Genomic DNA, 22,843 nt, shown 5'->3' on the forward strand with positions numbered 1-22,843 from the left:
CCTTAAACATCATTGTGCAGCTTTCAGAGTGTACTGAAGTACAGATTCCAAGCAGAATACAAAATGCTTTCCAGTACTGCTTTCCTGTGTATTTTGACTTAATTTCTTTTCTTTTCTTTTCTTTTTTGAGGGGGGTTACTATTTAGTTAATTTCTCATTTTTCCTCCCATCAAGCCAAATATACACTCTAAATTTGTCACAGGTCAGCAACAGATTTTATTAAGTCTTTTTTATATCTTAAGTAAGTAAATAATTTCAAAATTTTCCCTTTTCTATCTGTAATACTAAGATATTTAAATAATGATGAAACATTACCTCTTAGTACTTTTAAAGTGTTATATATAGTAGCTATGAGCTACTGTACTTAATATAGTAACGTGTGTTATTTAAAAGTTAAAATGGGAAACACTTAAAGAATATCCATTAACTTCCTCTTGGTAGCTGAAGTTTTCGTATCTTCATGAGCTGTACTACATAAATAGTTCCTTGATACATAAATGAGGTCCCAGTCTGACAAAAGGAGCTCTGGGGCATCACAGAAACCCCTTTCTATTTGATTTCTTTGTATTGACACAATAAGGAAGGGAGGCGAAAAATATTTTAAAAACATGAGCACTAAAATATATTTCTCGTTCTCCAGCGCTGCCATTAATGGACCAAATGTCCTGTGCATTTCTGTTACTGCACAGATTTGCATTGAAATCTGACATGAATATTTAGATTACTGAGTTTATGGAAAAAAAACCTTTAACTTTCTAAAGACAAGTAAGCTGAAATTGTTATTCTGTACTCTTAATAATAATAGAGTTTTTTGTTTGGAAATTTTAAGCCTAATTCTAATACTTCTGTTATGCATGACCTGCCACTGTCCTTTATTGCTTTGTGAAATATCTGTTGCTGGTCTTTACATTTGATACAGGACCTTTATAGGCAGTACATTTATGGCTTTTAAAAACAGCTCCAATAAACATTTCCAATAATACCAGTGAAGTAAAATAAAGCCTATGAGCTAAATCAACAGGTTAGAACCACATACCATATAGAGTAACCTCAGTTTGCATCTGTTACTCAGCTAGCTCAGCTGTTATCTCTCACCTTCTCTAAAATCTTAGTAATTTTGCCAGCTTCCCTTCCACATTATGCTGTGTAAAACACAACTTATTTTCAGTGGACCTTCGTCTTTCATTTGTTTCTGCTCAAAGCTTCAATGGCTGTACCAGCAGTGCTTCCCCAGAAACTGCTGTTTCCTCATCAGCCAGAACACGAGCCAGCCACAGCTTTGAACAGCCTGTTGGATATTAAGGCCCTACAAAAGGTGTCTCCTGATCCTGAGCAAAGTTCCTCACCTTGGTTTTCTATCATCCTCCCTTTCAAACAAGCTGAAAACCAGTCCTCCACTTCCTCTTGAATGCAGTGCCAAAGGGCTCATGCTCTTGCAAAGCAGCTTCTTTACTGTTTCGTCTAGTACCAGAATTTTCAAGAGATAAAAGTTTCAATCACAGTGTAAAAAGACTCAACACATTTGCACCTGCAGAATATGCCAAGTCAGCTTCACATACCTTAAATCCAGGTGACAGAGAAGTTGTTCTTTGCCATTCAACAGTTTATGATTGCTCTTTAGAGGTGCTGTTTGCATATAATTAACATTAGAAAAGTATGAATGCAACCATTATTTCCAAGGGAAATAATGTGAAGATTTTAATAGTGCGTGTATGAATGAGAAAATGGAAATAAATGTGAATTGCAAAGGCCAGATGCACAAAGACTTGATTTAAAGGAAAATTATCTAGGTGAGCAGCTATATTTATTGTCAGTGTAACAATGGCATACATTAGAAATCTGAGACATGAAAAGTTTGTAGAGAAATTAAGTATCTCATACAAAGGTGGAGCTAATTTCCTGAGACTTCAGCAGTGATTTAACTAGGATCAGGTTTGACCAGAACTCCCAAAGATTTTAGTTTATTGCTCAAACATTTTTTGGAAATTACTTTGCTAATAGCAGTGTACTGTGTAGGCCTCCAAACCACAACTGGAATCAAAGTCTTTGTTAATTTAAATTTAAAACTAATTTTCAAACAATTGTTAGGATTGAGTACCTTTATCTAAGATATATTAGGAGCCAAGTTTTTTGACAGAGATAATGAAGTCTACAACTTGTTACGAACCAAAGTAGTAGTAATAAAGCAGGCCAATCAGTGATCTTCCTGACTCCTTCTATCAGGACTCCCTTTCCTTCACTCTCTCAGACTCTATCCCAGTTTCTTTGAATTTACCAAAACCTTAGGCTTTGTGGTCATGAGTAGTTGGATTTCAGAAGAGAATTATCAGGCAGAGGGAAGCTCTACTTCAGATAGTAGTGTGTCTGCACTGGTTCATGCATCTTTGCTTTGACTTGAAGCTGGGCTAGAGGAAAGATGTAAAGAGCAAAGTGTATGAGATCTTCAGTAGCTCCTCTTCAGTATCATTAATCCGTGGAAATAAAGGTTTGGAAAGCTGAGAGTACAGACAGTAACAGAAAATGCAGGGCAGATACAGCATTTCATGAAAGCCATTAGATCCTTCTGGGTCTCCTGAAAGCTTGTGAAGTTAAGTGTTCTGATGTCGTGAGTGGCAGGGAGTAAGAGGGAAGTTCTGTGCCATTAAGATCTTCAGAGCTTTGAAATCCACTGGGATCTATACCTGTGCTATCTGCAGCATTAGCTGCTGCTGCTCTGACATGCTATGTGGGAATAGGAGAGCTAGGGAGATAAAACAGTTACAGGGTTTATGGTTTTATAATGTGTACTCGTAAATTATGTATTTTGTGAATTTACATTTTCCTCTAATTTTTTTTAGCCAGTTGTAGTAATTATTTTACTGTTCCATTCATGTACTATGGAATGTACTCTGCAATTTTGGAAATACTAGGACTCCTTAGCATGTCTTTCTGGAATAAATTATAGACAAGTTATTGAGTATGTGAATTTTGATTTGTTTTTTAAAAGGGTTGATGTAGTCAGATCTTGTAAGAAGAGAAGCACATTCTGAAACCTACTATCTTTTCAATGAAAGCCAAGTTCATAAAGAGTAAAGGCCTTTCTAGATGACAGCAGCTTATTGAGGCAGGCAGTAAGTAGCATTTCAGGCATAGTTTACACTCTTCTCCTTGTTTTATTACCAGCATTTTCCTTAAGGATTTCCTGTTAGTTCTTGTAAGGTTGGTTTTCTTTGCATTGCTGTTTTTTTATTTAGTTGTTCTTTTACTTACAAAGATATTCTGTTCCTAGGTTAAAAATACTCAACAGTCCAGAGGCACATGGCATGTACTTGAAGGATTATTGGAAGAGTATTTGTTTATTGATTTAGTCACAGAACTTGCTGGTGGACAAAAGTACCGTACACCTCCCGTGCCACTTCTTCATGCTCTTCTAGAGTATGCCCTGTTGGTGAGAGATGTAGACTTCAGGATTATAAATATTAAAGCAAGAAATTTAAGTTTTATATCTTTGCTTCAGACCTTGCATTTTGTGCGTTTCAGTGATGTATTAACCCTACGCTTTGTGTTCATCAATATGTTTGTGTGAAAAGGGGAAGAATTTAATACTTTTGGAATTAAAAAAAATACATATTTACAAGTCATACAATGTAGTGCTCTAAATATTGTGGAATAAATGGACCAGATTTTTTTTTTTTTTTTTTGCTTTTAGAAACAGCGTTTATGTGATTTTGTTTTTTTTAACCATGTAGGACACAGAGAGCTCAGTTGAACCAAACTTTCTTCCCTAAGCTGTGATGCATTCAGCTGAAATACCCCACTTGGGATTTTAAGGAATAAGGACAATGTGTATCTTCTTGTCTTTGTGGATCTTTGGCCAACATGTAGCCAATATTATTTTCTCATTTGTTACAGGGAAATATTGATGCAATATTTTATGCTAAACTTAATCATGTTTTGTACCTTATTCTCCAATGTGATCCTCCTTGGAAGTCCCCATCTATGTTAAAGTATTATTTGGATCTCCTTCAGTGTCCAATCTGTAAGAAAGGCACATGGTCCTTAATAGAGATGGTTGTAAGGTAAGAAAGTTTAAGGAGGTGTTGGATGCAGTAGTTAAGTTACTCCATACTGAGGGATGGGGGAGGAGTGTTTGAATTCTGTTGTATCAAAGTCTCATTTTTACCAGAACAAGTTAACTGTATGTGAAGGTCTAGGACTGTAACTGAGATATGGACCTTTCACTTTATGTTTCAGTATTTGTTAGCTCACAGACAAAGCAGGGTTTTATGGAAAGGGAAAAATGTAAATTTTCTTGTTCTCCCTTTTTAAATGAGGATTTGTTTTTTTTTTTCTTTTTCAGCTTTTAAAAAATTAGAATGATGTATTTATTGTTGCTATTTTGGTGTGTGTATATGTATATATTCACACATATATTTGCAGTTACAAAGCAAATTCCAGTCTTAGTTTACCAAAAACTGAAACTTTGTGTTGTATTTTAATTTTAATAATAAACTTTACTATCCTGTTCAGGAGGTCTTGATTATGTACATCTACTAATACTACACTCAGCAGCTTTAGCTTGAGAACTCATTTTTTGTCATTTACATCAATAGAAATGAATTACTACATTCATTTGGAAGAGAAACTGTACCTCTTCTTATTACTGTCATAAAATCTTAAGTAACATTTAAATACTTTGGTACAGCTGTGACTACAGATACATGAATGTATATGATTGAAAGCATGTCTATATTCTTGAAGGGCATTGAATCATAAAATCATAGAATGGTTCAGGTTGGAAGGGGGCTTTAAAGGTCATCTAGTCCAACCCCCCTGCAGTGAGCAGGGACATAGATCACTGTCCTGGAATCACTGTAATTTGACATGTAATAGTTTTTATTAGGAACATGTCACATGGAATGGAATAGAATTTTATCTTTTCATACTTACTGGCAGAATGTGAATACCCAGCATTGTATACCTGACAGGTTTTTGTACATCTTCTTTCTAATACTCAAAATTCTATTAAAAAAAAAAAAGCTGTTCACACTTTACTGTAAAATTATCTCCATCATGTTAGACAATCTTTAGACTTGATCAGGAACAGCATCCTGTCAAATAGCATGTGTGGACTGTTATCTGAAGAGGTAATTAGCGTGTTACAATGTCTAAAAATGTGTCAAGACTATCTTGAAATTAAAGGATTTTAAGAATTTCTAATAAATTAAATAATTGTGCTGTATTTAATGTAGAGACAGAAAACTTAAATACGGTGAAGTTATTTTGTTTACATTATAATACAAAGTCTTAATCTACAATACAAAGCTCCAGTCACAAACATGGATTTTGGTTTTTTTTTTTTCTGTTGTTGTTGTTGTTTGGGTTTTTTTTAAGTTCAGCTTGAAAACCAGAAAGTTAGGCTTTTAAAAATTACTGGGGAGCAAGATATTTCCTTGTCAAAATTGTCAAAACTTGAAAGCTGACTTTTTTTGCCAACATGTGTTTTTCATCATACAAATGGATTTTTTTGGTGTTTATTTTTCAGCTCTTGCCTTTATGGCAAAACCGTTTGTCATGCAGTCTCAGGAAGAGAAGAGGAACAGAAGGTAGTTCATAAAACACTACTGAAGTTTTTCTTCGATTTAGTAAAAGCTGAAGTAGAGTTTCTGACAAAAAGGTGGGTTCTATAGGATAATACTTCACTGCTTTTCACAAAATCACGTGCGTTTCTGTGTCTACAGCTGGTTGTGTCCTGATTTTATGTCCCTGATGAGATACTGTTCTACGGAGATGCAGTGCTTAGCATTTTCTTTTATATTTTTCAATTATTAGATTATTTATGGCAATATTTATGGGGGTTTTTTATAATAATGTTTTCTGGGCTATAGCCTTTCACAGCATGTTTTTCACTATTACAAGTTTCAGGAAGCCTTTAATTTTGCTCACAAAGTTGTATTTTTAGGTTTGCAATGTTTCACTAGTCATCCTCTTAAGATAGACAAGCAGGATTTAGAACATACTGATTTTTATTTTTTTTTAATTCAATTAAAATTGCTTTTTCCTCTTGCTGAGGAAACAATTATCTTTCCTTCATATATGAATGATAACAATATTGATTTTATTCTGCCTTTATATAGTAAAGGCAGCCTTTACTTCATGTAATGTCAGCACAATATTAGAATTCCTTCAGTCTGACTGTAATAGTCATCATTATTTTACTTATTATTCGTCAGAAATTGTGTCTGATATTTCCATACTTAAAAATTACCAAACCTTTGTGTATTTTGACAGAAGACAAGGTTTCTGTCTGGTAACTATAGTAATCAAAGTAGCATAAAGGTTTAGGAGGTTTTTACTTTGTTTTTTTACAGTTTGGTTGAAGGGACCAATTCACAGCGTCAGCAAGTCATGCCACAGACAGTTCTTCTGAAGACCTTTTGGCTGGAAAGAGAAACTTCAGTGCTTTTTACCAAACACATAAATATTCTAGCAGATTGGGTCATACTTTCCCATAGAGAATTGAAGAGAAAAAATGATGTGAGTATGAATTTTGTATTTTAAAATAATGAAGACTGACGTATATTTTTTTAAAGACATTCCTTTGTTCATTCCTTTGTGAGGAATTTTATGTAAGTATCACAGCTGCTTGTTATAGCTGCCTTTTGTTGTGAAGCATGCTGGGTTTTGCTCCACAAAAGGAAATGAATTGATCCATAAGATTCTCATATTGATCTGAAGAGAAGAAACGAGTCATGAGTAGCTTGTTGGCTACATTCAGATGTTCACATGCCCTTACCAGCAGGTGTTACTGTAGTCATTAGGGACACCAGCTTAACACATTCTGTCAAACAATAAGGTGTAACGAAAGAGATGATTATCTTATTGTACAGTGATTGTATTCAGGAAATGTTGGAAGGAGAAAGGTAACAAAAGTAATCGTTTTTTGCTGTTTTCTACAGATATGCGTAATTTTATTTCAATAAATGTCCCAGATTTCTTCCCAAGTCCTTTAGTTTCATTTGGTATCTTCCCTAGGTCTTTTCAGAAAAATGGAATTGAAGGCAACTTAATTGCTGTTCTGTGACCTCCTGACCAGCAGGACATTGACCTGAGAGATACTGAGTATCCTCTATACCACCTCTTTCTTTTCAGAAGCTAGAGGCCTCGTAAAACATCTTTGACTTCTAGATTCTCACATAAAATACAAACTTACTGCTGTCTCTGCGTTCTCTTTTAAATTACTGTGAAAGCACAGAATAAATAGGTCCTTCATTCACTTTTTCAATACAATAACAGAACAACAATAGAAAAGCAAGTATTCCAGAGAAAAAAGCACTTTCAATGTAATACCTAGTAGTTCTTCATTATGTTAAGAAAGCAGAAAGATTAAACATAATGAGAGCTTCACTCATCTTACCTAGCCAGACCTCCTACCTTTTTTGAGGGCTATCAAAGCAAGACATTCTGAAACAGTCCTGCCTTTTATCCTTGGTCAAGATATGAAAAACGTGCCTAAATTTAGGCTTCTATACCCATATTTATATTTAAACAACCTACCTTTTCAAAGGTACTGAGCCCCAAGCAGGCTTGCATTCAGTTGGTGTCAGTGGCCATTCGGCTTCTTTGGAAAATGAGAGTGCTTTCATATGTTTCCTGGTGTTGAATCTGCAGTTTAAGTGTAGGCACCATTTTCTTTTTTCTACTATGCCTTCTTTTGACAAGTTCCAGCACTATAAACCTTACCTTTTTCAACTGTTCTTTGCATAAGCAGAATAATCACTTGTGTCAGGTAGAGTGTAGTACATATATGAAAAATAAACTTAAAAGAAAGAATAAAACGTAACATGAAACACAGAGACCTATCTCTTGTTTTGATTCTGTTTTCTTTATATACATACACATGAATTACACTTTCAGCACAAAACCCAGATGCCTGTTGCTTTCCCACTTTGATCTTATGCACTGCAATGTACAATATCCCTGCAGATACGAATCCTAGCCTTGAAAAGCAGCTGAGGCATATTGTTGCCTCATAGCATCTGTAATGTGGTATGTTCTTTCTTACAGCCTTACTCGTTAACTTTATTCTTTAACTTCATTTTTATATAATTCATTTTCTTTCCCTTTGCATTTTTGGCAAAAAAAAAACACCTCTAAAAAAACCTACCATATCCTTGGATTCAAAACTTCTGATTATCCCATTCTGCACTCTCAGTTTTGTTATACTGAAACTCTAGGTACTGATTTTTTCCATATATTCAGAGACTTCCATTTAAAATTCCATGGCATAGTTGAAGAGGTCATTCAGAAAGCCAAAGGAGCAGATCCTCCCCACCTATGTAGGCATAACTGTGTTTTATAATTTTTTTATTTTATTTTGGAGATGCATAAATAAATCTGCAGTATTTCCAAGTCATTAAATGCAGCAAAACTCTCCTTCCTGCCTTCACTGTAAGGGTATGAGTCATTGTTACCAGTTTTGTTTTTTAAAAGCTGTTCGTTTAAGAGGCAACACATAAAACCATTCAGAAACCTAAATGAAAGTAGTGACTTTGGGTGTTCTTGCTGTCTGCATAAGCAGAGATGTTAAGTGTTTTATAGCACAGTGTAAAGGGTTGACTGTATTTCTCAGTTTCCACAACAGTTTGTGGGTAGAAAATGCCCATTGTGATATACTGCACTTCTGTGCAATTCTCTGTGTTTCCTTTCCTCTGCTGCTTATTTGTTGCAAAGTTATGTTTTATATATTTCTGTGTGTGTGTAAACGTGTGTGTGTGTAAAAAGAGCAATCCAGAAACAATTATAGCATTCTAAGTGAGGAAATCTGTGCTGAAATTCTGAAAGACTAACTGCTTTTCTTGGCTTACACACTATTTAGGTATTTCATTTTTCAGGCCTATTCTAACCTACATCAGAAAAAAAACAAACAACAAAGAATGAAGGGCTATAAAGACTTAACTTACATATATGAATGCATTTGCTTTCTTGTGTTAGATAGGATTTACTTTATTTTAAAAGTACTAGAATGAAATTAGTGACAGGAAATTGCATGTCCTCGCTCATCACTGTGGTAATCTGCTGGGATAACTTGGTGGAATAAAATTCCTTGTGCTTAAAAATGCCTTTCAACACAGAAGTTTTGACTTCAAGAAGACTTGAGATCTTCCCATCAATAGTGAGTATAATTTTGCTACAAATGAGATTTATTATTTATTGTATTATTCAAATAGATTTGATGTGGAAATTCCAGCTCAAGGTTCCTTGAATCAAAGCTGTTAATTTATTTTCTGAATTTAGACAGGAATGTGTCTATTGGTCCTATCATTATGAGTTGCATTGAGCTGTTACATGGCTTTTTACAATGTTAGAAATGCTGTCAGAAATGCTTTTCATTCCTGATACTGATGTTTGTTGTTTTTTTTAAAAAAGCTGTCTTTCCTAGCCTGACGAAGGAATGAGGAAGACATTCACTGAATTTTTTAGTTGCATAATTTTGCATATTTTCAATTTGTTTTCTTCGGTCTTCTAGGTAACATTAGCTGGTATAAATCTGTGTGGTGGAAATTTGTAGAACTAAATATCTTTCTGGTCTGTCTGTCACTTCCAATAGCTTTCCTGGAAGTTTGTTTTAGGCATTTGTGGAGTGCTGCATAACCCTAAAAACATTTACATCACATGAAAAAGAACCCGTAAGAAGAATTCTTCTGTAGTTTGGAGTAAAAAAGTTAAAATTAGTTTTCCTGAGACTTGAAAGCTTTCCTACAATAACTTTTCTGTGTAGTGAAACACTCTGAAACTTCTGTCACTGCAGCACTTGCCTTGGCAAAGCGTTAAGTGGAACAGGAATGTAGAAATTGCATTTGCTGAGGTGACCTCTGTATGTTAACACAGTCAACAGCCCTCTCCCACCTCAAGGCTTTCCTTGGGGAGATAGCTTTGATTCTCAAGAGTAAGAACAAGGAAGAGATTTAAAAAAAAAAAAAGGCTGAACTGGATCTTAATTTGCTGTGCATGGTGTAGTGTGTTGTCCCCAGCTGACAGGTGAGTCCCCACCCAGCCACTCACTCACTTACCCACCCTCAGCAGGATGAGAGAGAGAACTGAAAGGGCAAAAACCAGAAAACTCAGCAGTTGAGAGGAAGCCAGTTCAGGGAGTGAAGCAAAGCAGAAGCAGAATATGGAATTAATCCTTTGCTTCCCATCAGCAGGCAGACATCCAGCTCTTTCCTGGAAGGCAGGGCATGGTATATCATATAATCTGCTGAGTCAGAAGGGATCCATCAGGATTATCAAGTCCAACTCCTGTCCCTGTGTAGGGCACCCCAAGAATCACCCCATGTGCCTGAGAGCATCATCCAAAGGCTTCTTAAGCTCAGGCAGGCTTGGTGCTGGGACTGCTTCCCTGGGGAGCTTGTTCTAGTGCTCATCCACCTTCTGGGCGAAAAACCTTTTCTTGATATCCAACCTAAACCTCCACTGGTTCAGCTCCCTGCCAGCATATCCCCTTGGTCATGTTAGGTCAGCTGTCCTGGCTGTGCCCCCTCCCAGCTCCTTGCACACACACACACAGCTCACCTGCTGGCTGGGCAGAGTGAGAGGAAGAAAAGGTCTCAGTGCTGCCATACATGGTAGAAATTCCCATGTTCAGTGGAAGTGCTTGATTCCTTTTAATTTTTAATATTGCATGTGTTTTCATTACTATATTTGTATTGGTTTGTGGTTGAAAATGAAAATCTTTTTTAGATGTTAATATTAAAATATTTTTAGAGGATATCATACTTCCGGTAAACTAGAGCATTTCCCCCTCCTTTGTAGCATTTAACACTTTATTTCAAAATATTAAGGAGAAGTGCTTTGTGCTGCAGTTGTTTTACCAAACTGTCAACCAAGCCTACACCAGTTGGCAGTATCTGGCTTGTCAGTGTTTAGGGATACTTAGCTAAGCAAACAGAGTTGCAACTAGTGTCTCAGGCACCTTTAATTAGCAGGTATATATGTAACTGTGGAACATTATTCATACTTACAGTATTAACAGCCATCATTTCGATTTGCTGCCTCAAGATCAGCTTTTGCTCACCACCCATTTCCTTGCACATATTACATAGATGAAGTGATACAAGCTTGTGATGTGGAAACAAGAGAGTGTAAATCCTTGTGCCTTACATCCGTATCTGCCTCAGATTACATCTCTAGGTCCTTGATCCTGTCACTTGTCTCTGTTAAAATTGTGCTTATTTGCTGCATTTGTGTAACTTATTTCCTGCAAAGAATTATTGATGGAATTACATTTTTTCCCCCAGAATTTTGCTTTGGGGTCCAATGATAAAAGACATATGCATATTTAAGGGAAATTTAAAGGCATTTCAAATGTCTTAAATTGCTTCTTCAGTTTCTATTCCTGATTCCTATCCTCAGAAGATACAGAGTAACATAGCTTGTTAAATATTTTCATTTTAGTTGAAAAAAAATATTTTCATGTTCTTAACATGCCATATCAATGTTCACAGTTATTTTTACTATGAGATCCCAGATTTAATCTATGATACATTTTTATGGTACACGAAAGCAAGGAGCAAACCAAATCTAATAAAGCTTAACAGAGTAAGAGGAAGGAGGGCAGGAAGTGATCTCAGAGATCACAGTCCTAACAGATTTTGCCTGGACAGTTCTTAAAAGCGTTCAGTGATGGAGTTTATATTGCCTCCCCACACGGTGTTTGTATTTGTGTTTATTCCTTTTGAATAACACAAAAGTCTTTTTACTGTAGGGAGAGTATGTAGGTGTTTTTGGCAAATGATTTTATGATCATTTTATAATCTCATCCATGTCACAGTCTCTATTGCTTTTCTATATGTCTGTCTGATTTATTGATGAAGCTCAAACTGTTTCAGTCTTTAGTGCTTTGCAGCTCCTGAGGGAATCCTATTAAATTATTTTAAACCAATCTGGAACATATTTTGTTCTCAAAGGAGTATGAGACAAACCATTGACTGTGGTGTGCGAGTACAACAAAAGACAGGAAAGTTTTACTTCCTTTTAGTAACTCTTTAAAATCTTAAGCTGACAAATAAGTAAGTACATATTCAGTTCAATTTCCCTCTTAGATAGAAATATCCATTTTAAAGTATTCCTTTTTCACTAGAATGTAAAATATCAGCTGGTGTTCTGTTGTAGCAGTAGAGATTCTCTGTAAGAGCCTTAGGTAAGTGTCTTTGGACAAATTAATTTCATGTGTCCTCACTATGGTGCACATACTCTTCCAATTTGCTCTTTCAAAACTGACCTACAAATACAGAATTTTCTGTGGTTGTACATGTGGTCAGAGGAGTAACTTATTTCAGGATAATTACATAAAATACTTCTACATAGCACAGAAAGGTATTGAGTAGATACATCTGACATGACTTTGCACAGACTAACACAGACACTGGAAGCACTGCTTTACCTAACCAATACTGATGAAGTGCTCAAATGGGTGGAAAAAATATGTTCACCTATCTCATGGTATTTTCTGGATAGCATGTTAAAAGTGCTCATTATTGTCTTGATGCCTCCTGAAGAAAATTAACTTTGGCTTTTTATCTACCCATGACCATTTTGTGCCCATTTAGGGGAGAAAAAGATAAGGCTAATACACATAGGTATGTTCTTTCTCAGTTGCAGCTGCTAGTCTCTTTGGAATTTTTGGTAGCAGGAGAAAGTTTCCTGATCCCACAAACTGGCTGACACGGTTTTTTGCTGTGCAGGAAACTTAACACCTTGCATAGTTTTCCCTTTTGGCAGGGTCATACAGTTTGTCATAAGGGAGCATTAATGTCATTATGAAATATTTAGGAAAAGAGTATCCTAATAGAGCAGGGAGAATAAGATACCTGTAATTGTCAAATTAAACCCAAGGTTAACTAGGATAAATGCAATACTTGAAATCTTACAGTTAAACAAAACCTAATTTAAAAAGAAATCACAATTGGTGCTTGTAAGCTTGGATCCTGTTTTGCATGTTGGTTTAAATAGTATGTTTTCAAACGACTTGTAGTTCTCCAATGGCAAATCCTTACTGATGTGGACGCAGTGGCACATAAATTTTCTTCACCTGGGTGCAACAGTTAGCTTTTGAGGAAAAAAAAGTTACAAACAGCAAAGAAGTGATGTGTCAACAGAGTGGGCTTTCTTCTAAAGAGCTTCTCTAGTGTATTACTGGTGCATTATCAGCATGTTGTTATACAGGACAGGTCTGTGGATACTATATATAATTTTTTTTTTTTTTTTTTTTCCAATTTAGTCTTTCAGATGTGAAATAGCTGGTATATTAAATGCAATTCTTGGAACAGTAGTGGAATATTGGATCATCTTGGGTCTGCTTATGGACAGAAATGTGCTTCATCAAATAGCTGATGGTTTGGCACATTACATAGCCATTTCTTGTGACGGTGAGTGTTGGAGAGGCCTCTCAAAGTCTTTTAACTAGATACACTAAAGTCCAAATTAAAGCCCTTGATTTACATTCAAGTTATGTTTCACCTTCTGTTGCAGCTGTGCTGTGTTATGATGCAATGTGTTTCAGAGTTCTCCTAAATTTGGTTGCTCTTAGAGCAGAAAACACCTGTCGTGTTTCTGTTTTGATTGAGTCTGCTGATCAGTTAGTAAGTGAACACTTACAGTAAAGACTTTCTTCCTCATGGCAGACATTGCTATCTGCCTGGTTCAGCTGGTATTTAGACAAACTTATTTTGCTAGAATCTAAATACCAATATCAGAAGAATCAGTCACTCTGTCTCCTTTTCCCCAAAAAAGAGAGAAAGGCCAGACATGTGCCTGATCCATAGACAGAAATATTTTTCTGCCACTGTCTCTTTTTTTTTAAAAAAAAAAAACAAACACAACAGTATGTACTATTTGTTATGTCTGAATGGAAATGAAATTTGCTAATGATCACTTTTAATGTTATAGGTTACTTGCAGATTACTTTGGTCAGGCATTTTATCTGAGGTGTGTTTGTATTGTGTAACTTACGGATTTTGAAGGTGGTCCCTGGCATAACTTAAAAAATTAGGAATTCCATTCTCAAAATCAAGATCTAACTTTTCTAAGATTGCATTTAGAGTATTTAATGTTTTAAGTTTCACATAATAATTGGTGCCTTGCCTTTTAAAATCTGTTGACAATTCTCTTAGAAGCTGGTCCTATTATCAGTTTATAGGTAAAATCTTTTTTAATATGATTATTATTTGTAGTCTGCAACAGGAGGAAAAAAAATCTGGAAGAACTATCTTCTAGAAAACTCTGTGTACAGGTTTATATATTCTAATTTTAAGGCTCTTTTATTTTCCCTTTTGCTTTTATCCAGATTTTTCAATAGGTGAATTAAAGACATTCATTTGTTCCATACCATCCCTCTGGCTCCAAATGTTTGTTGCAGAAGCAGTTTTTAAAAAAATATGTTTACAGAGGAATATAACTCTTTCTGTGCAACCTCTTTCTCTTCAGAAAATAGTAAGTAATTCTTCTTAATAACTTATTACACTTAGAGTACTTTACAAGTAACTTGCTTCATGAAGGTCTTGGAAAATATCTTTTATTTTGTAGTCTACAGTCATGCTTATTGCATGCATTGTCTTCCACCTGCAGATAGAATACTGCATTTAAGTTTCTCTTTGTCCAAGATCTTGGTTCAAAACTCTGGTAAGATTTTTCTTGTCAGAGAACTTGTAAGACCTGATTAATCTGTTTACATCCAGTTAACAAGAAAAGTCACAAGGATAGCTTTTTAAAATAATCTCTGGTGTAAATACTTCATTGCAATGTTACATTTCTAATTAAGGAAAATGCCAAAAGCAGTGTGATTTTCCTGGGTTATCTTTTCCTTTAGGTTTTTTGAAAAGGTGGCAGTCTGTTATTCTGCTGAGTCCTTGCGTTTGTTACACACAATTTTTGTAATTTAAACAACAGTGTATTCCTGTGAATTCCCCCTCTTAAACTTTCTACTTGCAAACCTTTTCCTGTCTTCAGATCACAATTTGTCACAGTTGGTGAGGAAATGCATGATGAAAGCTGTGAAAGGAATTCTCAAAACCTTGACTGCTGCCAGGATGCAGCATAGTAATGCAGGATCAAATGTAATGACATACCCAAACATGGGACCTCATTTCAATAATCCTAATGCTAACAACTAAACAGAATATGGAATCCATAACTGTTTCTATATGTCCTACAATTCCACAGGTAGAGTCAAAGAAAAGCAAATTTATACTTTTATATGTTTTCCATACATACATTTTCCTGAATATTGCAGGAGTTTATTGTGAACAGAGATCGTTGTTTATTAATACATTGTGTTTAACTAGAGCTTGAACAAAGGTCTGACAGAATTTTAAAAATAAACCAACCAGGTATCTAATATTTAATCACAGAATCCTAGGGGTTGGAAGGGACCTGGAAAGATCATCCAGTCCAACCACCCTGCCAGAGCAGGGTCACCCAGAGCACATCACACAGGAACGTGTCCAGGGGGGTTTGAAAGTCTCCAGAGAAGGAGACTCCACAGCCTCTCTGGGCAGCCTGTCCCAGGGCTCTGTCACTCTCACAGGAAAGAAGTTGTTTCTGATGTGTACATGGAACCTCCTGTGTTCCAGTTTGCACCCACTGCCCCTTGTCCTGTCACTGGACATCATTGAACAAAGCCTGGCTCTGTCCTCCTGACACTGCCCTGAACGTGTCTGTAACCATGGATGAGGTCGCCCCTCAGTCTGCTCTTCTCCAAGCTCAAGAGACCCAGCTCCCTCAGCCTTTCCTCATCAGGGAGATGTTCCACTCCCTTCATCATCTTGGTGGCTCTGTGCTGGACTCTTTCAAGCAGTTCCCTGTCCTTCTGGAACTGAGGGGCCCAGAACTGGACACAATATTCCAGATGTGGCCTCACCAAGGCAGAAGAGAGGGGCAGGAGAACCTCCCTTGACCTACTAACCACCCCCTTTCTAACCCACCCCAGGATGCCATTGGCCTTCTTGGCCACAAGGGCACATTGCTGGCTCATGGTCATCCTCCTGTCCATCAGGACCCCCAGGTCCCTTTCTCCTACCCTGCTCTCCAGCAGGTCAGCTCCCAACCTGTACTCGTACATGGGGTTGTTCTTCCCCAGATGCAAGACTCTGCACTTGCCCTTGTTGAATTTCATCAAGTTTCTCTCTGCCCAACTCTCCAGCCTGTCCAGGTCTCCCTGAGTGGCAGCACAGCCTTCTGGTATGTCAGCCACTCCTCCCAGTTTGGTGTCATCAGCAAACTTGCTGAGGGCACACTCTACTCCCTCATCCAGGTCCTTGATGAAAATATTGAATAGTACTGGTCCCAGTACCGACCCCTGAGGGACTCCACTAGTCACAGGCCTCCAACTAGATTCTGTCTCATTGACCACAACTCTCTTCTTCCTTTCAACCAATGAATGTTCATGTATGTTACCAACACATAGAGAGCAGCAACTGCTATTTTAGTATTGCCATGACTGCTGATCACTCTCTGCAACTACTTAAATGTAAATTTTTGTAATGCTTTAAACAAGTTAATGTCCTTTTTTGTGCCTTTACTTAACATTGCCATGCCTCCTTTTACATTCCATACCAAAAATACTAACTGTTGTCCAATTTTGCCAGCTCTTCTCATACAGCATCTTATCAGCTAGGCTTTTCTATGGATTCTTTGGCCATAAACGTACAGTGAGGGTGCAAGTAAGATGTCTCTCACCCCTTGCAATTTGCCTGCAGAGTCTACAGTGATCTGCTAGATACTCCAAGCCTTCTTCACCTTCTTTGGATATAATAATTGTGTAATCATTGAACAAGTCCCCTCACTGGACTTCTTCCTGTGCTTTTGCCAGACTGCAGAAGGCTATATGACTTTTTAAAATGAGCAGTGTAGAAGGCTTGGAAGTTCTGTTTTACTGGAAAGAAGCCATCATGTAAGCAACCTCTAAAGCTCTGGTAATGATGAGGGAGCATCTAAGAGTTAACTAGCTTATTGCTTTCACAATACTCAAAAGTCTTACCCCTCATCTTAAAACAGGTGAAGGAGGGCAGTATTTCTTCATCAGATTGTTCCCTGAATTTTGTTCCCTGGGTTGGGAGCAGGTACCTTGTAAATACTTTCATTAAGTACCTGAGAATCCATCAGCTTTACTTCAGTCTTATGTCCAGATAAAATGATCAGAACTTTCTCAGCTACCAAAAACCCAAGAGAGAGGCCTAGAATTTCCCACTATTCTGGCTCAGACACAACTCACTCACCTCTTGAGGCCAGCCTAAAAGGTGAGTATAAAAACATAAAGAAGGTAAAAAAAAAAAGATAGCAGCAGATCAGTTTAAACAATGTATCTGTGCAATCATTCATGGATCATATTTGTAAAAACTGAGGGGTAGGAAGCTGTGGATGGTGGAGGGTGCTCTGCATGAAGTGCAACAAAACGCAGCCTCTAGTTCACTGTGTGCAGAGTCATTGAAACTGTTACTTCTGCAACAGGTCAGTTCCTATTTGCCTGCTTTACGAGAGCTAGGGATGCATGAGACAGGAAGGATACACAGTGCAAAGACAAAGAAAAGAGGGAAACGTCTGTGCCCTGGGTCTCAAAGGGCATTACAGATGCTAAATGGCGATAAGCAGAACCAAGTCAAAGAGCTGCCTGACCTACCGTAAGTAATACCTATAACATCACCAGTTTTATTCTGCTTTGGGGGACAGCTTCTGACCTGACACATTTCTTGAACTTTATATGACCTGTTCTGTTGTCTACAAATTACTGCAGCTGACAAAAAGCTCAGTTGTAAACCTCTAACACCTCTGGGCTGGGCTTCCCACTTTCTCTCCCCGTGCTCCATCTTGGTATATATGCAGGGTGATGTAGTTTTATTTTCCTAATACTAAATTGTAAGGGTACATAGAGAAGTTGAACTATTCATAGAGTTAGCTTTGAAGAAAGTGAGATTGCCCATAATTTAGTTTTAATACTGTTTTAAATCCAGTTATAAATAAACTACATAGAAATTAGGTAATTAAGACATTCCAGAAATAACTCTGGAATGGGTAGATCTAAGTACACTGTATATAGACATTTAAAAGCATTAAGTATTTATACATTATCTTAAAATATAAAATAGTGATTTTAGTTTTTTCCCCTTTGCTCTCTTTTCAGTGACTTAAGCTCTCCATTGGCAAAGAAGCGGAGGACAAAAAAAGCAAAAGTTGAGGCTTCATGCACCAAAGAGAATTGCTACCTTTTGGCTGAAGAGGTACATTTGAACGGGAGAAATTCTAAAGGTATTCTAGATATCTAATTTATGTTAAGAACTTCATATGGTTAGTATTGACAGTTTCAGGTTTAAAAATCTAGTCCTGATGAATGCTGAACTAAAACGATGGCTTATGCCCAAGAATTATTTTCTTATGGTTCATGTTTCTTTTTTCAATGTCTATGTGAAAGCAGGAATTGTATATATGGTGGAATAAAGCTGCCTCCTTCATTCCCCTCCCCCTTCCAGTTATTAAATAGAGTGTACAGCTTGTGTGAGCTCATTCCAGTCTTGCCCGCCTTACTTTGCTAATCCACCTCAACCTGTGCTTGGTAGGATCAACGTCTTCTGATTTGAAAGTATAATTCAGTCTTCATCTCTTTCAGTCCTAGACATTTTGTGAACAAAGACTGAGGAGTATGCTATGTTACATAGCTGTGTTAAGCATATGGACTGTTTTCTTCCAGGCATTCAGCCCAGACTATGAAAGGCATTTGGCTTTTGTCTTAGCTATACTGGATCCCAAGTACCTCAGGAGTAAAACAGCACTGCAGTAATTCGTTTGGTTCCTACTTATTACATAGATTTCATAAATCATACTCTACATGAGCCTTTACTTGAACTTGCTGGAAGTACTTTTTGTCATCTTCATAATCAGAAATTTACCAACATCACTTAAAACACAGCTATATTAATATGTCACCCAAGAGAAGGCGTAGAAAAATTGGCAAAAGCAAGCTGGGATAGTTAAAAAAATTAAAACCAGAATTGTATCATAAACTCTGAAGGAGAAAAAAAGCCTCAGCCTCTTTGGGGAGTTAAGAGATCTTCAGTAACAGAGCCAGACCGTGCATTTTTTAAATTGGTTCCCTTTCTCTTTATTGCTGTTGCAAGTAAAATTGGTGTGAATTATTACATGCTGAATTCTGCAAAGAAAAGTGAGCTGAAGGACTAGGGCAGAAAAAAAACCAAACCAAACAACGCTGCTTTTTTTTCTGTTCTTCCCCTGCCAAAATTGTAAGTACTATCTTCTGTTGAAAGAATGAGTATGGAGCTGACAGATTTACATAGTGAAGGTATTAATACAGCAAAATACACCATGTAAATCTTATCACAAAGGCTGAGAGATTTAGCCTGAGATATTTTTCATTTATGAGATGTTTTGTTGCATCATCTTTCACCTGGCATCGAGATTTTCCTCTGGCTCTTGTTCAAACCTCATCATGTAGTGAAAGCAAAACAGAATGGGTCTGAAGTTTTTATCATGCAGAAACTAATGGTTTCTTTACATGTAAGCAGCACTTCTTGGTTGCTTGCTGTTCAGTGTTTCACACTTAACTTCAGCTTTACGTGGTGCTAAGCCTGGGGATTTTGTTTTCCAGAGGATTTTCTTTTTATCATTAATTGTATTATTAGGAGCCCTTCATTTTTATTTTTTTTTCTTCTCTTTTTCCCCCCCTCCCTTGCTACTGTAGCCAAGTCAGGCAGCCTATTGAGAAGCAGCAAACCATCTGTTAACGGATCTGAAGTTCTGAATTATACTGGAGTGTGTAGAGGCACTCATGCTTAGCCAGAAACGTTCATTTGAATTAAGCTATAAATGCTGTGTAAAAAGAACCATACATTTTAACGTAGGTTCATGAATAAATTTAAGGGAAGGCAACTGCACTCTAAAAGTTTTATTGCTTCAAAACCCAGTATTTCTTTTTTTTTTTGGTGTTCTGTGATCACCTGGTGCTTTTATAGCATGATTGAAGCTTTAAACCTTGAACTAGGGGGAGATAATTCCTGTGTTAAACCGTTTGCAACACAATTTCATTGCTGGATCTCTGGTGGAACAGAAGCTCTGTGGGTTGTTTGGTTTTGTTGGGTTTTGTTGTGTGTTGTTTTTTTGGTTTTTTTTTATATTCTTAAAAGATCTTTACACTGGATAAAGGAAAAATCTTACTCATTACTGAATTTTCTGGCAGATAGCCAGGTCTCCTAGTTCCAGGCACTTTGATTATTTTCTTTAGTTGCTATCTTGCCTAGTCTAGTGTAATCTATTAATTTTTTATGGTAGGAGAGACAGCCCTGCATACAGCTTGCATGAATAACAGAGTGGAGAAATTGATTCAGCTTCTCTCTTCCTCTGGAGTAGACATTAATGCTAGAGGTAAGTTACTCATTTTTCTCTACAGAAGTAAGAAGTTAAGCCAGGTGAAAAACTGTATTACTATCTTTTTGGTAATAAAGTTTGTATTTATACTGTTAAAACAGTCTTTATTATGTTAAACTGCACAAAATGAGGAGTTTATAGCAAACACTGGGGAAGGGTTAACTTACAGCTAAAGTCAGCTGTAACATCACGTCTGCAATTGATTTTTAATCATGCTATTTAATTTTTTTTGAGATGTTTTCCAGTACGATTTCTCATTCGGAAACCACAAGCTGCTACTGTAGCCATGATAGATACTAGGAAAAAAAAGTACAAGTGTTTTGCTGTCTAATGAGTGACGTTATTAGCATCTTAGTACTACTTCTGCTGTTTAAAAACTTGCCTTGATTTATAATTCAGACTATGCTGGCTGGACGCCTTTGCATGAAGCCTGTAACCATGGCAGCACAGTGTGTGTCCGCGAGATTTTGCAGCGCTGTCCAGAGGTAGACCTGCTCAGTCAAGTGGATGGGGTGACTCCTTTGCATGATGCACTGTCAAATGGACACGTAGAAATTGGCAAGCTGCTCCTTCAGCACGGGGGTGAGTGCACTGATGCTAAACTGGTGCTAGGGAAATCATCCGTTCTGCATCCGTATGGAGCTGGTGGTGTTTTTCCTTCATGGCTGCTTTAAAGTTGTCATCGTGAAATATTTATTGTAGGACGTTTTCAAGCCAAGCCACTTTGGTCACAATTAAAACAATACTGTTTCCACACTTATCTTGAACAACCAAATGTGAAATTAACCAGGATTTTCATGTTTTTCCCCCCCCCAACATGGTAATGTTTTTACTCCGCATTTTACACCACATGCATTGTAACTATACTCTCCAAACTCATTAATGAAGCTAAAGATTACCTAGTCACCAAGAAAAGCTAAGGATTTTCTTTTGATTTGATCTATTTTTACCACGATGCAAAAATAGATCAGTAAATCTCTATATAATCGTGTATTCCAACATAAAATCTGTTCAGCATTTATGAAAATTAATGTGATGGTCTTTGAAGAACACAATTAGCTTGGTAATTAGTTTAAGAAAGGAATCTATATTGTAATTGTGGTAACTGCTGTTTAGGGATAATAGTGGGAGGGATGCCTTAGTTTCTAAAAAAAGATACATTGCCCTTTAGGCAGACAGATGATAAATGCTTTGAACAGTATTTTTTGTTCAGTGACAGGGAACTTATATCTTGTCTTGGACTATACTGTATCAATATAATGACCTTAGCATGTTTTTTTTAAAAAAAAAAAAAAAACTGCCAAGAATGGTCTTGGATGTCAAGTCTTCCTTCTCTTAATGCACTTACTGAGTGTTTTTGATATCCTTACCGTTGGCCTGCTGGGTCAGTTTTATCTCTGTACATTACATTATTTGCAGCCTCCAAAATTCTTGATGAAAGTCATTCTGCCTATAGCCTTGATAAGGAAGAATGGCCTGTATTTATTTACATGGCCTGTTAATTAAGGCAGAGAAACAAAATTTTGGCATAAGACCCTCTGTATTTACAGTCTTCTCCTGCCCCCTAAAGGCTATTTCTGTGCCTGTTGTGCAAGCACGGGCTGATAATCAATACATTCCTCTGCAGTCCTACCTCTGTGTTTGCTGAGCTTCACTTCTGTGGCTCCCAGGTGTTTTATATATCTACTGAACCATGTATCTGACATGCCAAGCCAATACCTGGGCTCAGACCCATCGGTCTAAGTGATGCAATAGCCAATATTATAGTAAGCCCAGCACCTCAATTGGAAATGGCATTGCACTGACAGATGTGCCTTTTTCCTGGGCTGTTGTGAAGAATAGGTAGCTGCTGATCCTGGTGTCCTAGGGGAAGAGCTCTACTTGCACCTGTATTCATCAAGGTTTTCTGGCAACCATAAGGCTGCATGTGCCCTTATCTTTGCCTTTGTCACACTCGTGGTTTGGGCCTGTCAAAACAGCTGACAAGACAGTGGTGGAAAGCTTCTGACCCGTTCAGCGTGGATTTACTGAGCTCAGTGATTTACCACCCATCTCTGCAAAAACTTTTTCCACTTCCTGAAAGCCTTCCCCTTGAAAAAGTTAATGATGTAATCGGTGATGGAGCGCCACAGCACAGCTTCAATCACAGCAAAGTTAAAACCTCTAGCGTGGGTATGTGATGCAGTGAATTACCTTTTGTAATTAAAATGTATTTCTGAAGAAGTGTTCAAGTTCAAAAGGCACCATTACTCTAGCATAGTAACCCAAATTTGCATAAGAAGATTCCTGATGGGTTTATCTTTGAATAACACCACCTGTAGTGTGGTAACTGCCTTCATTTTTTCTTAACTGATGAAGCCTTATTTAAACTTATCAAGACATCTGCTAACTGTTTAAGCAGTAATAGCTTCATAAACAGGAAATAGCAAAA

General features: G+C 37.1%; 1 protein-coding gene across 2 annotated transcripts in view; it reads left to right on the forward strand.

Annotated features, from left to right (window-relative positions):
- The window catches only part of SLF1 (SMC5-SMC6 complex localization factor 1), a 34,666-nt gene that overhangs the window by 10,255 nt on the left and 1,568 nt on the right, over positions 1-22,843 (forward strand). For both annotated transcript variants that reach the window (XM_051643505.1, XM_051643506.1), the window contains 10 exons: positions 3,269-3,427; positions 3,892-4,058; positions 5,525-5,656; positions 6,351-6,516; positions 13,262-13,409; positions 14,327-14,472; positions 17,488-17,657; positions 18,158-18,282; positions 20,317-20,409; positions 20,812-20,994. In XM_051643505.1, coding sequence (XP_051499465.1) covers positions 3,269-3,427; positions 3,892-4,058; positions 5,525-5,656; positions 6,351-6,516; positions 13,262-13,409; positions 14,327-14,472; positions 17,488-17,657; positions 18,158-18,282; positions 20,317-20,409; positions 20,812-20,994 — 1,489 coding nt within the window. The remainder of the gene's footprint in view (positions 1-3,268; positions 3,428-3,891; positions 4,059-5,524; positions 5,657-6,350; positions 6,517-13,261; positions 13,410-14,326; positions 14,473-17,487; positions 17,658-18,157; positions 18,283-20,316; positions 20,410-20,811; positions 20,995-22,843) is intronic.

This window comes from Apus apus, chromosome Z (genome assembly GCF_020740795.1).
Source record: "Apus apus isolate bApuApu2 chromosome Z, bApuApu2.pri.cur, whole genome shotgun sequence".
Classification (NCBI taxonomy): Eukaryota; Metazoa; Chordata; class Aves; order Apodiformes; family Apodidae; genus Apus; species Apus apus.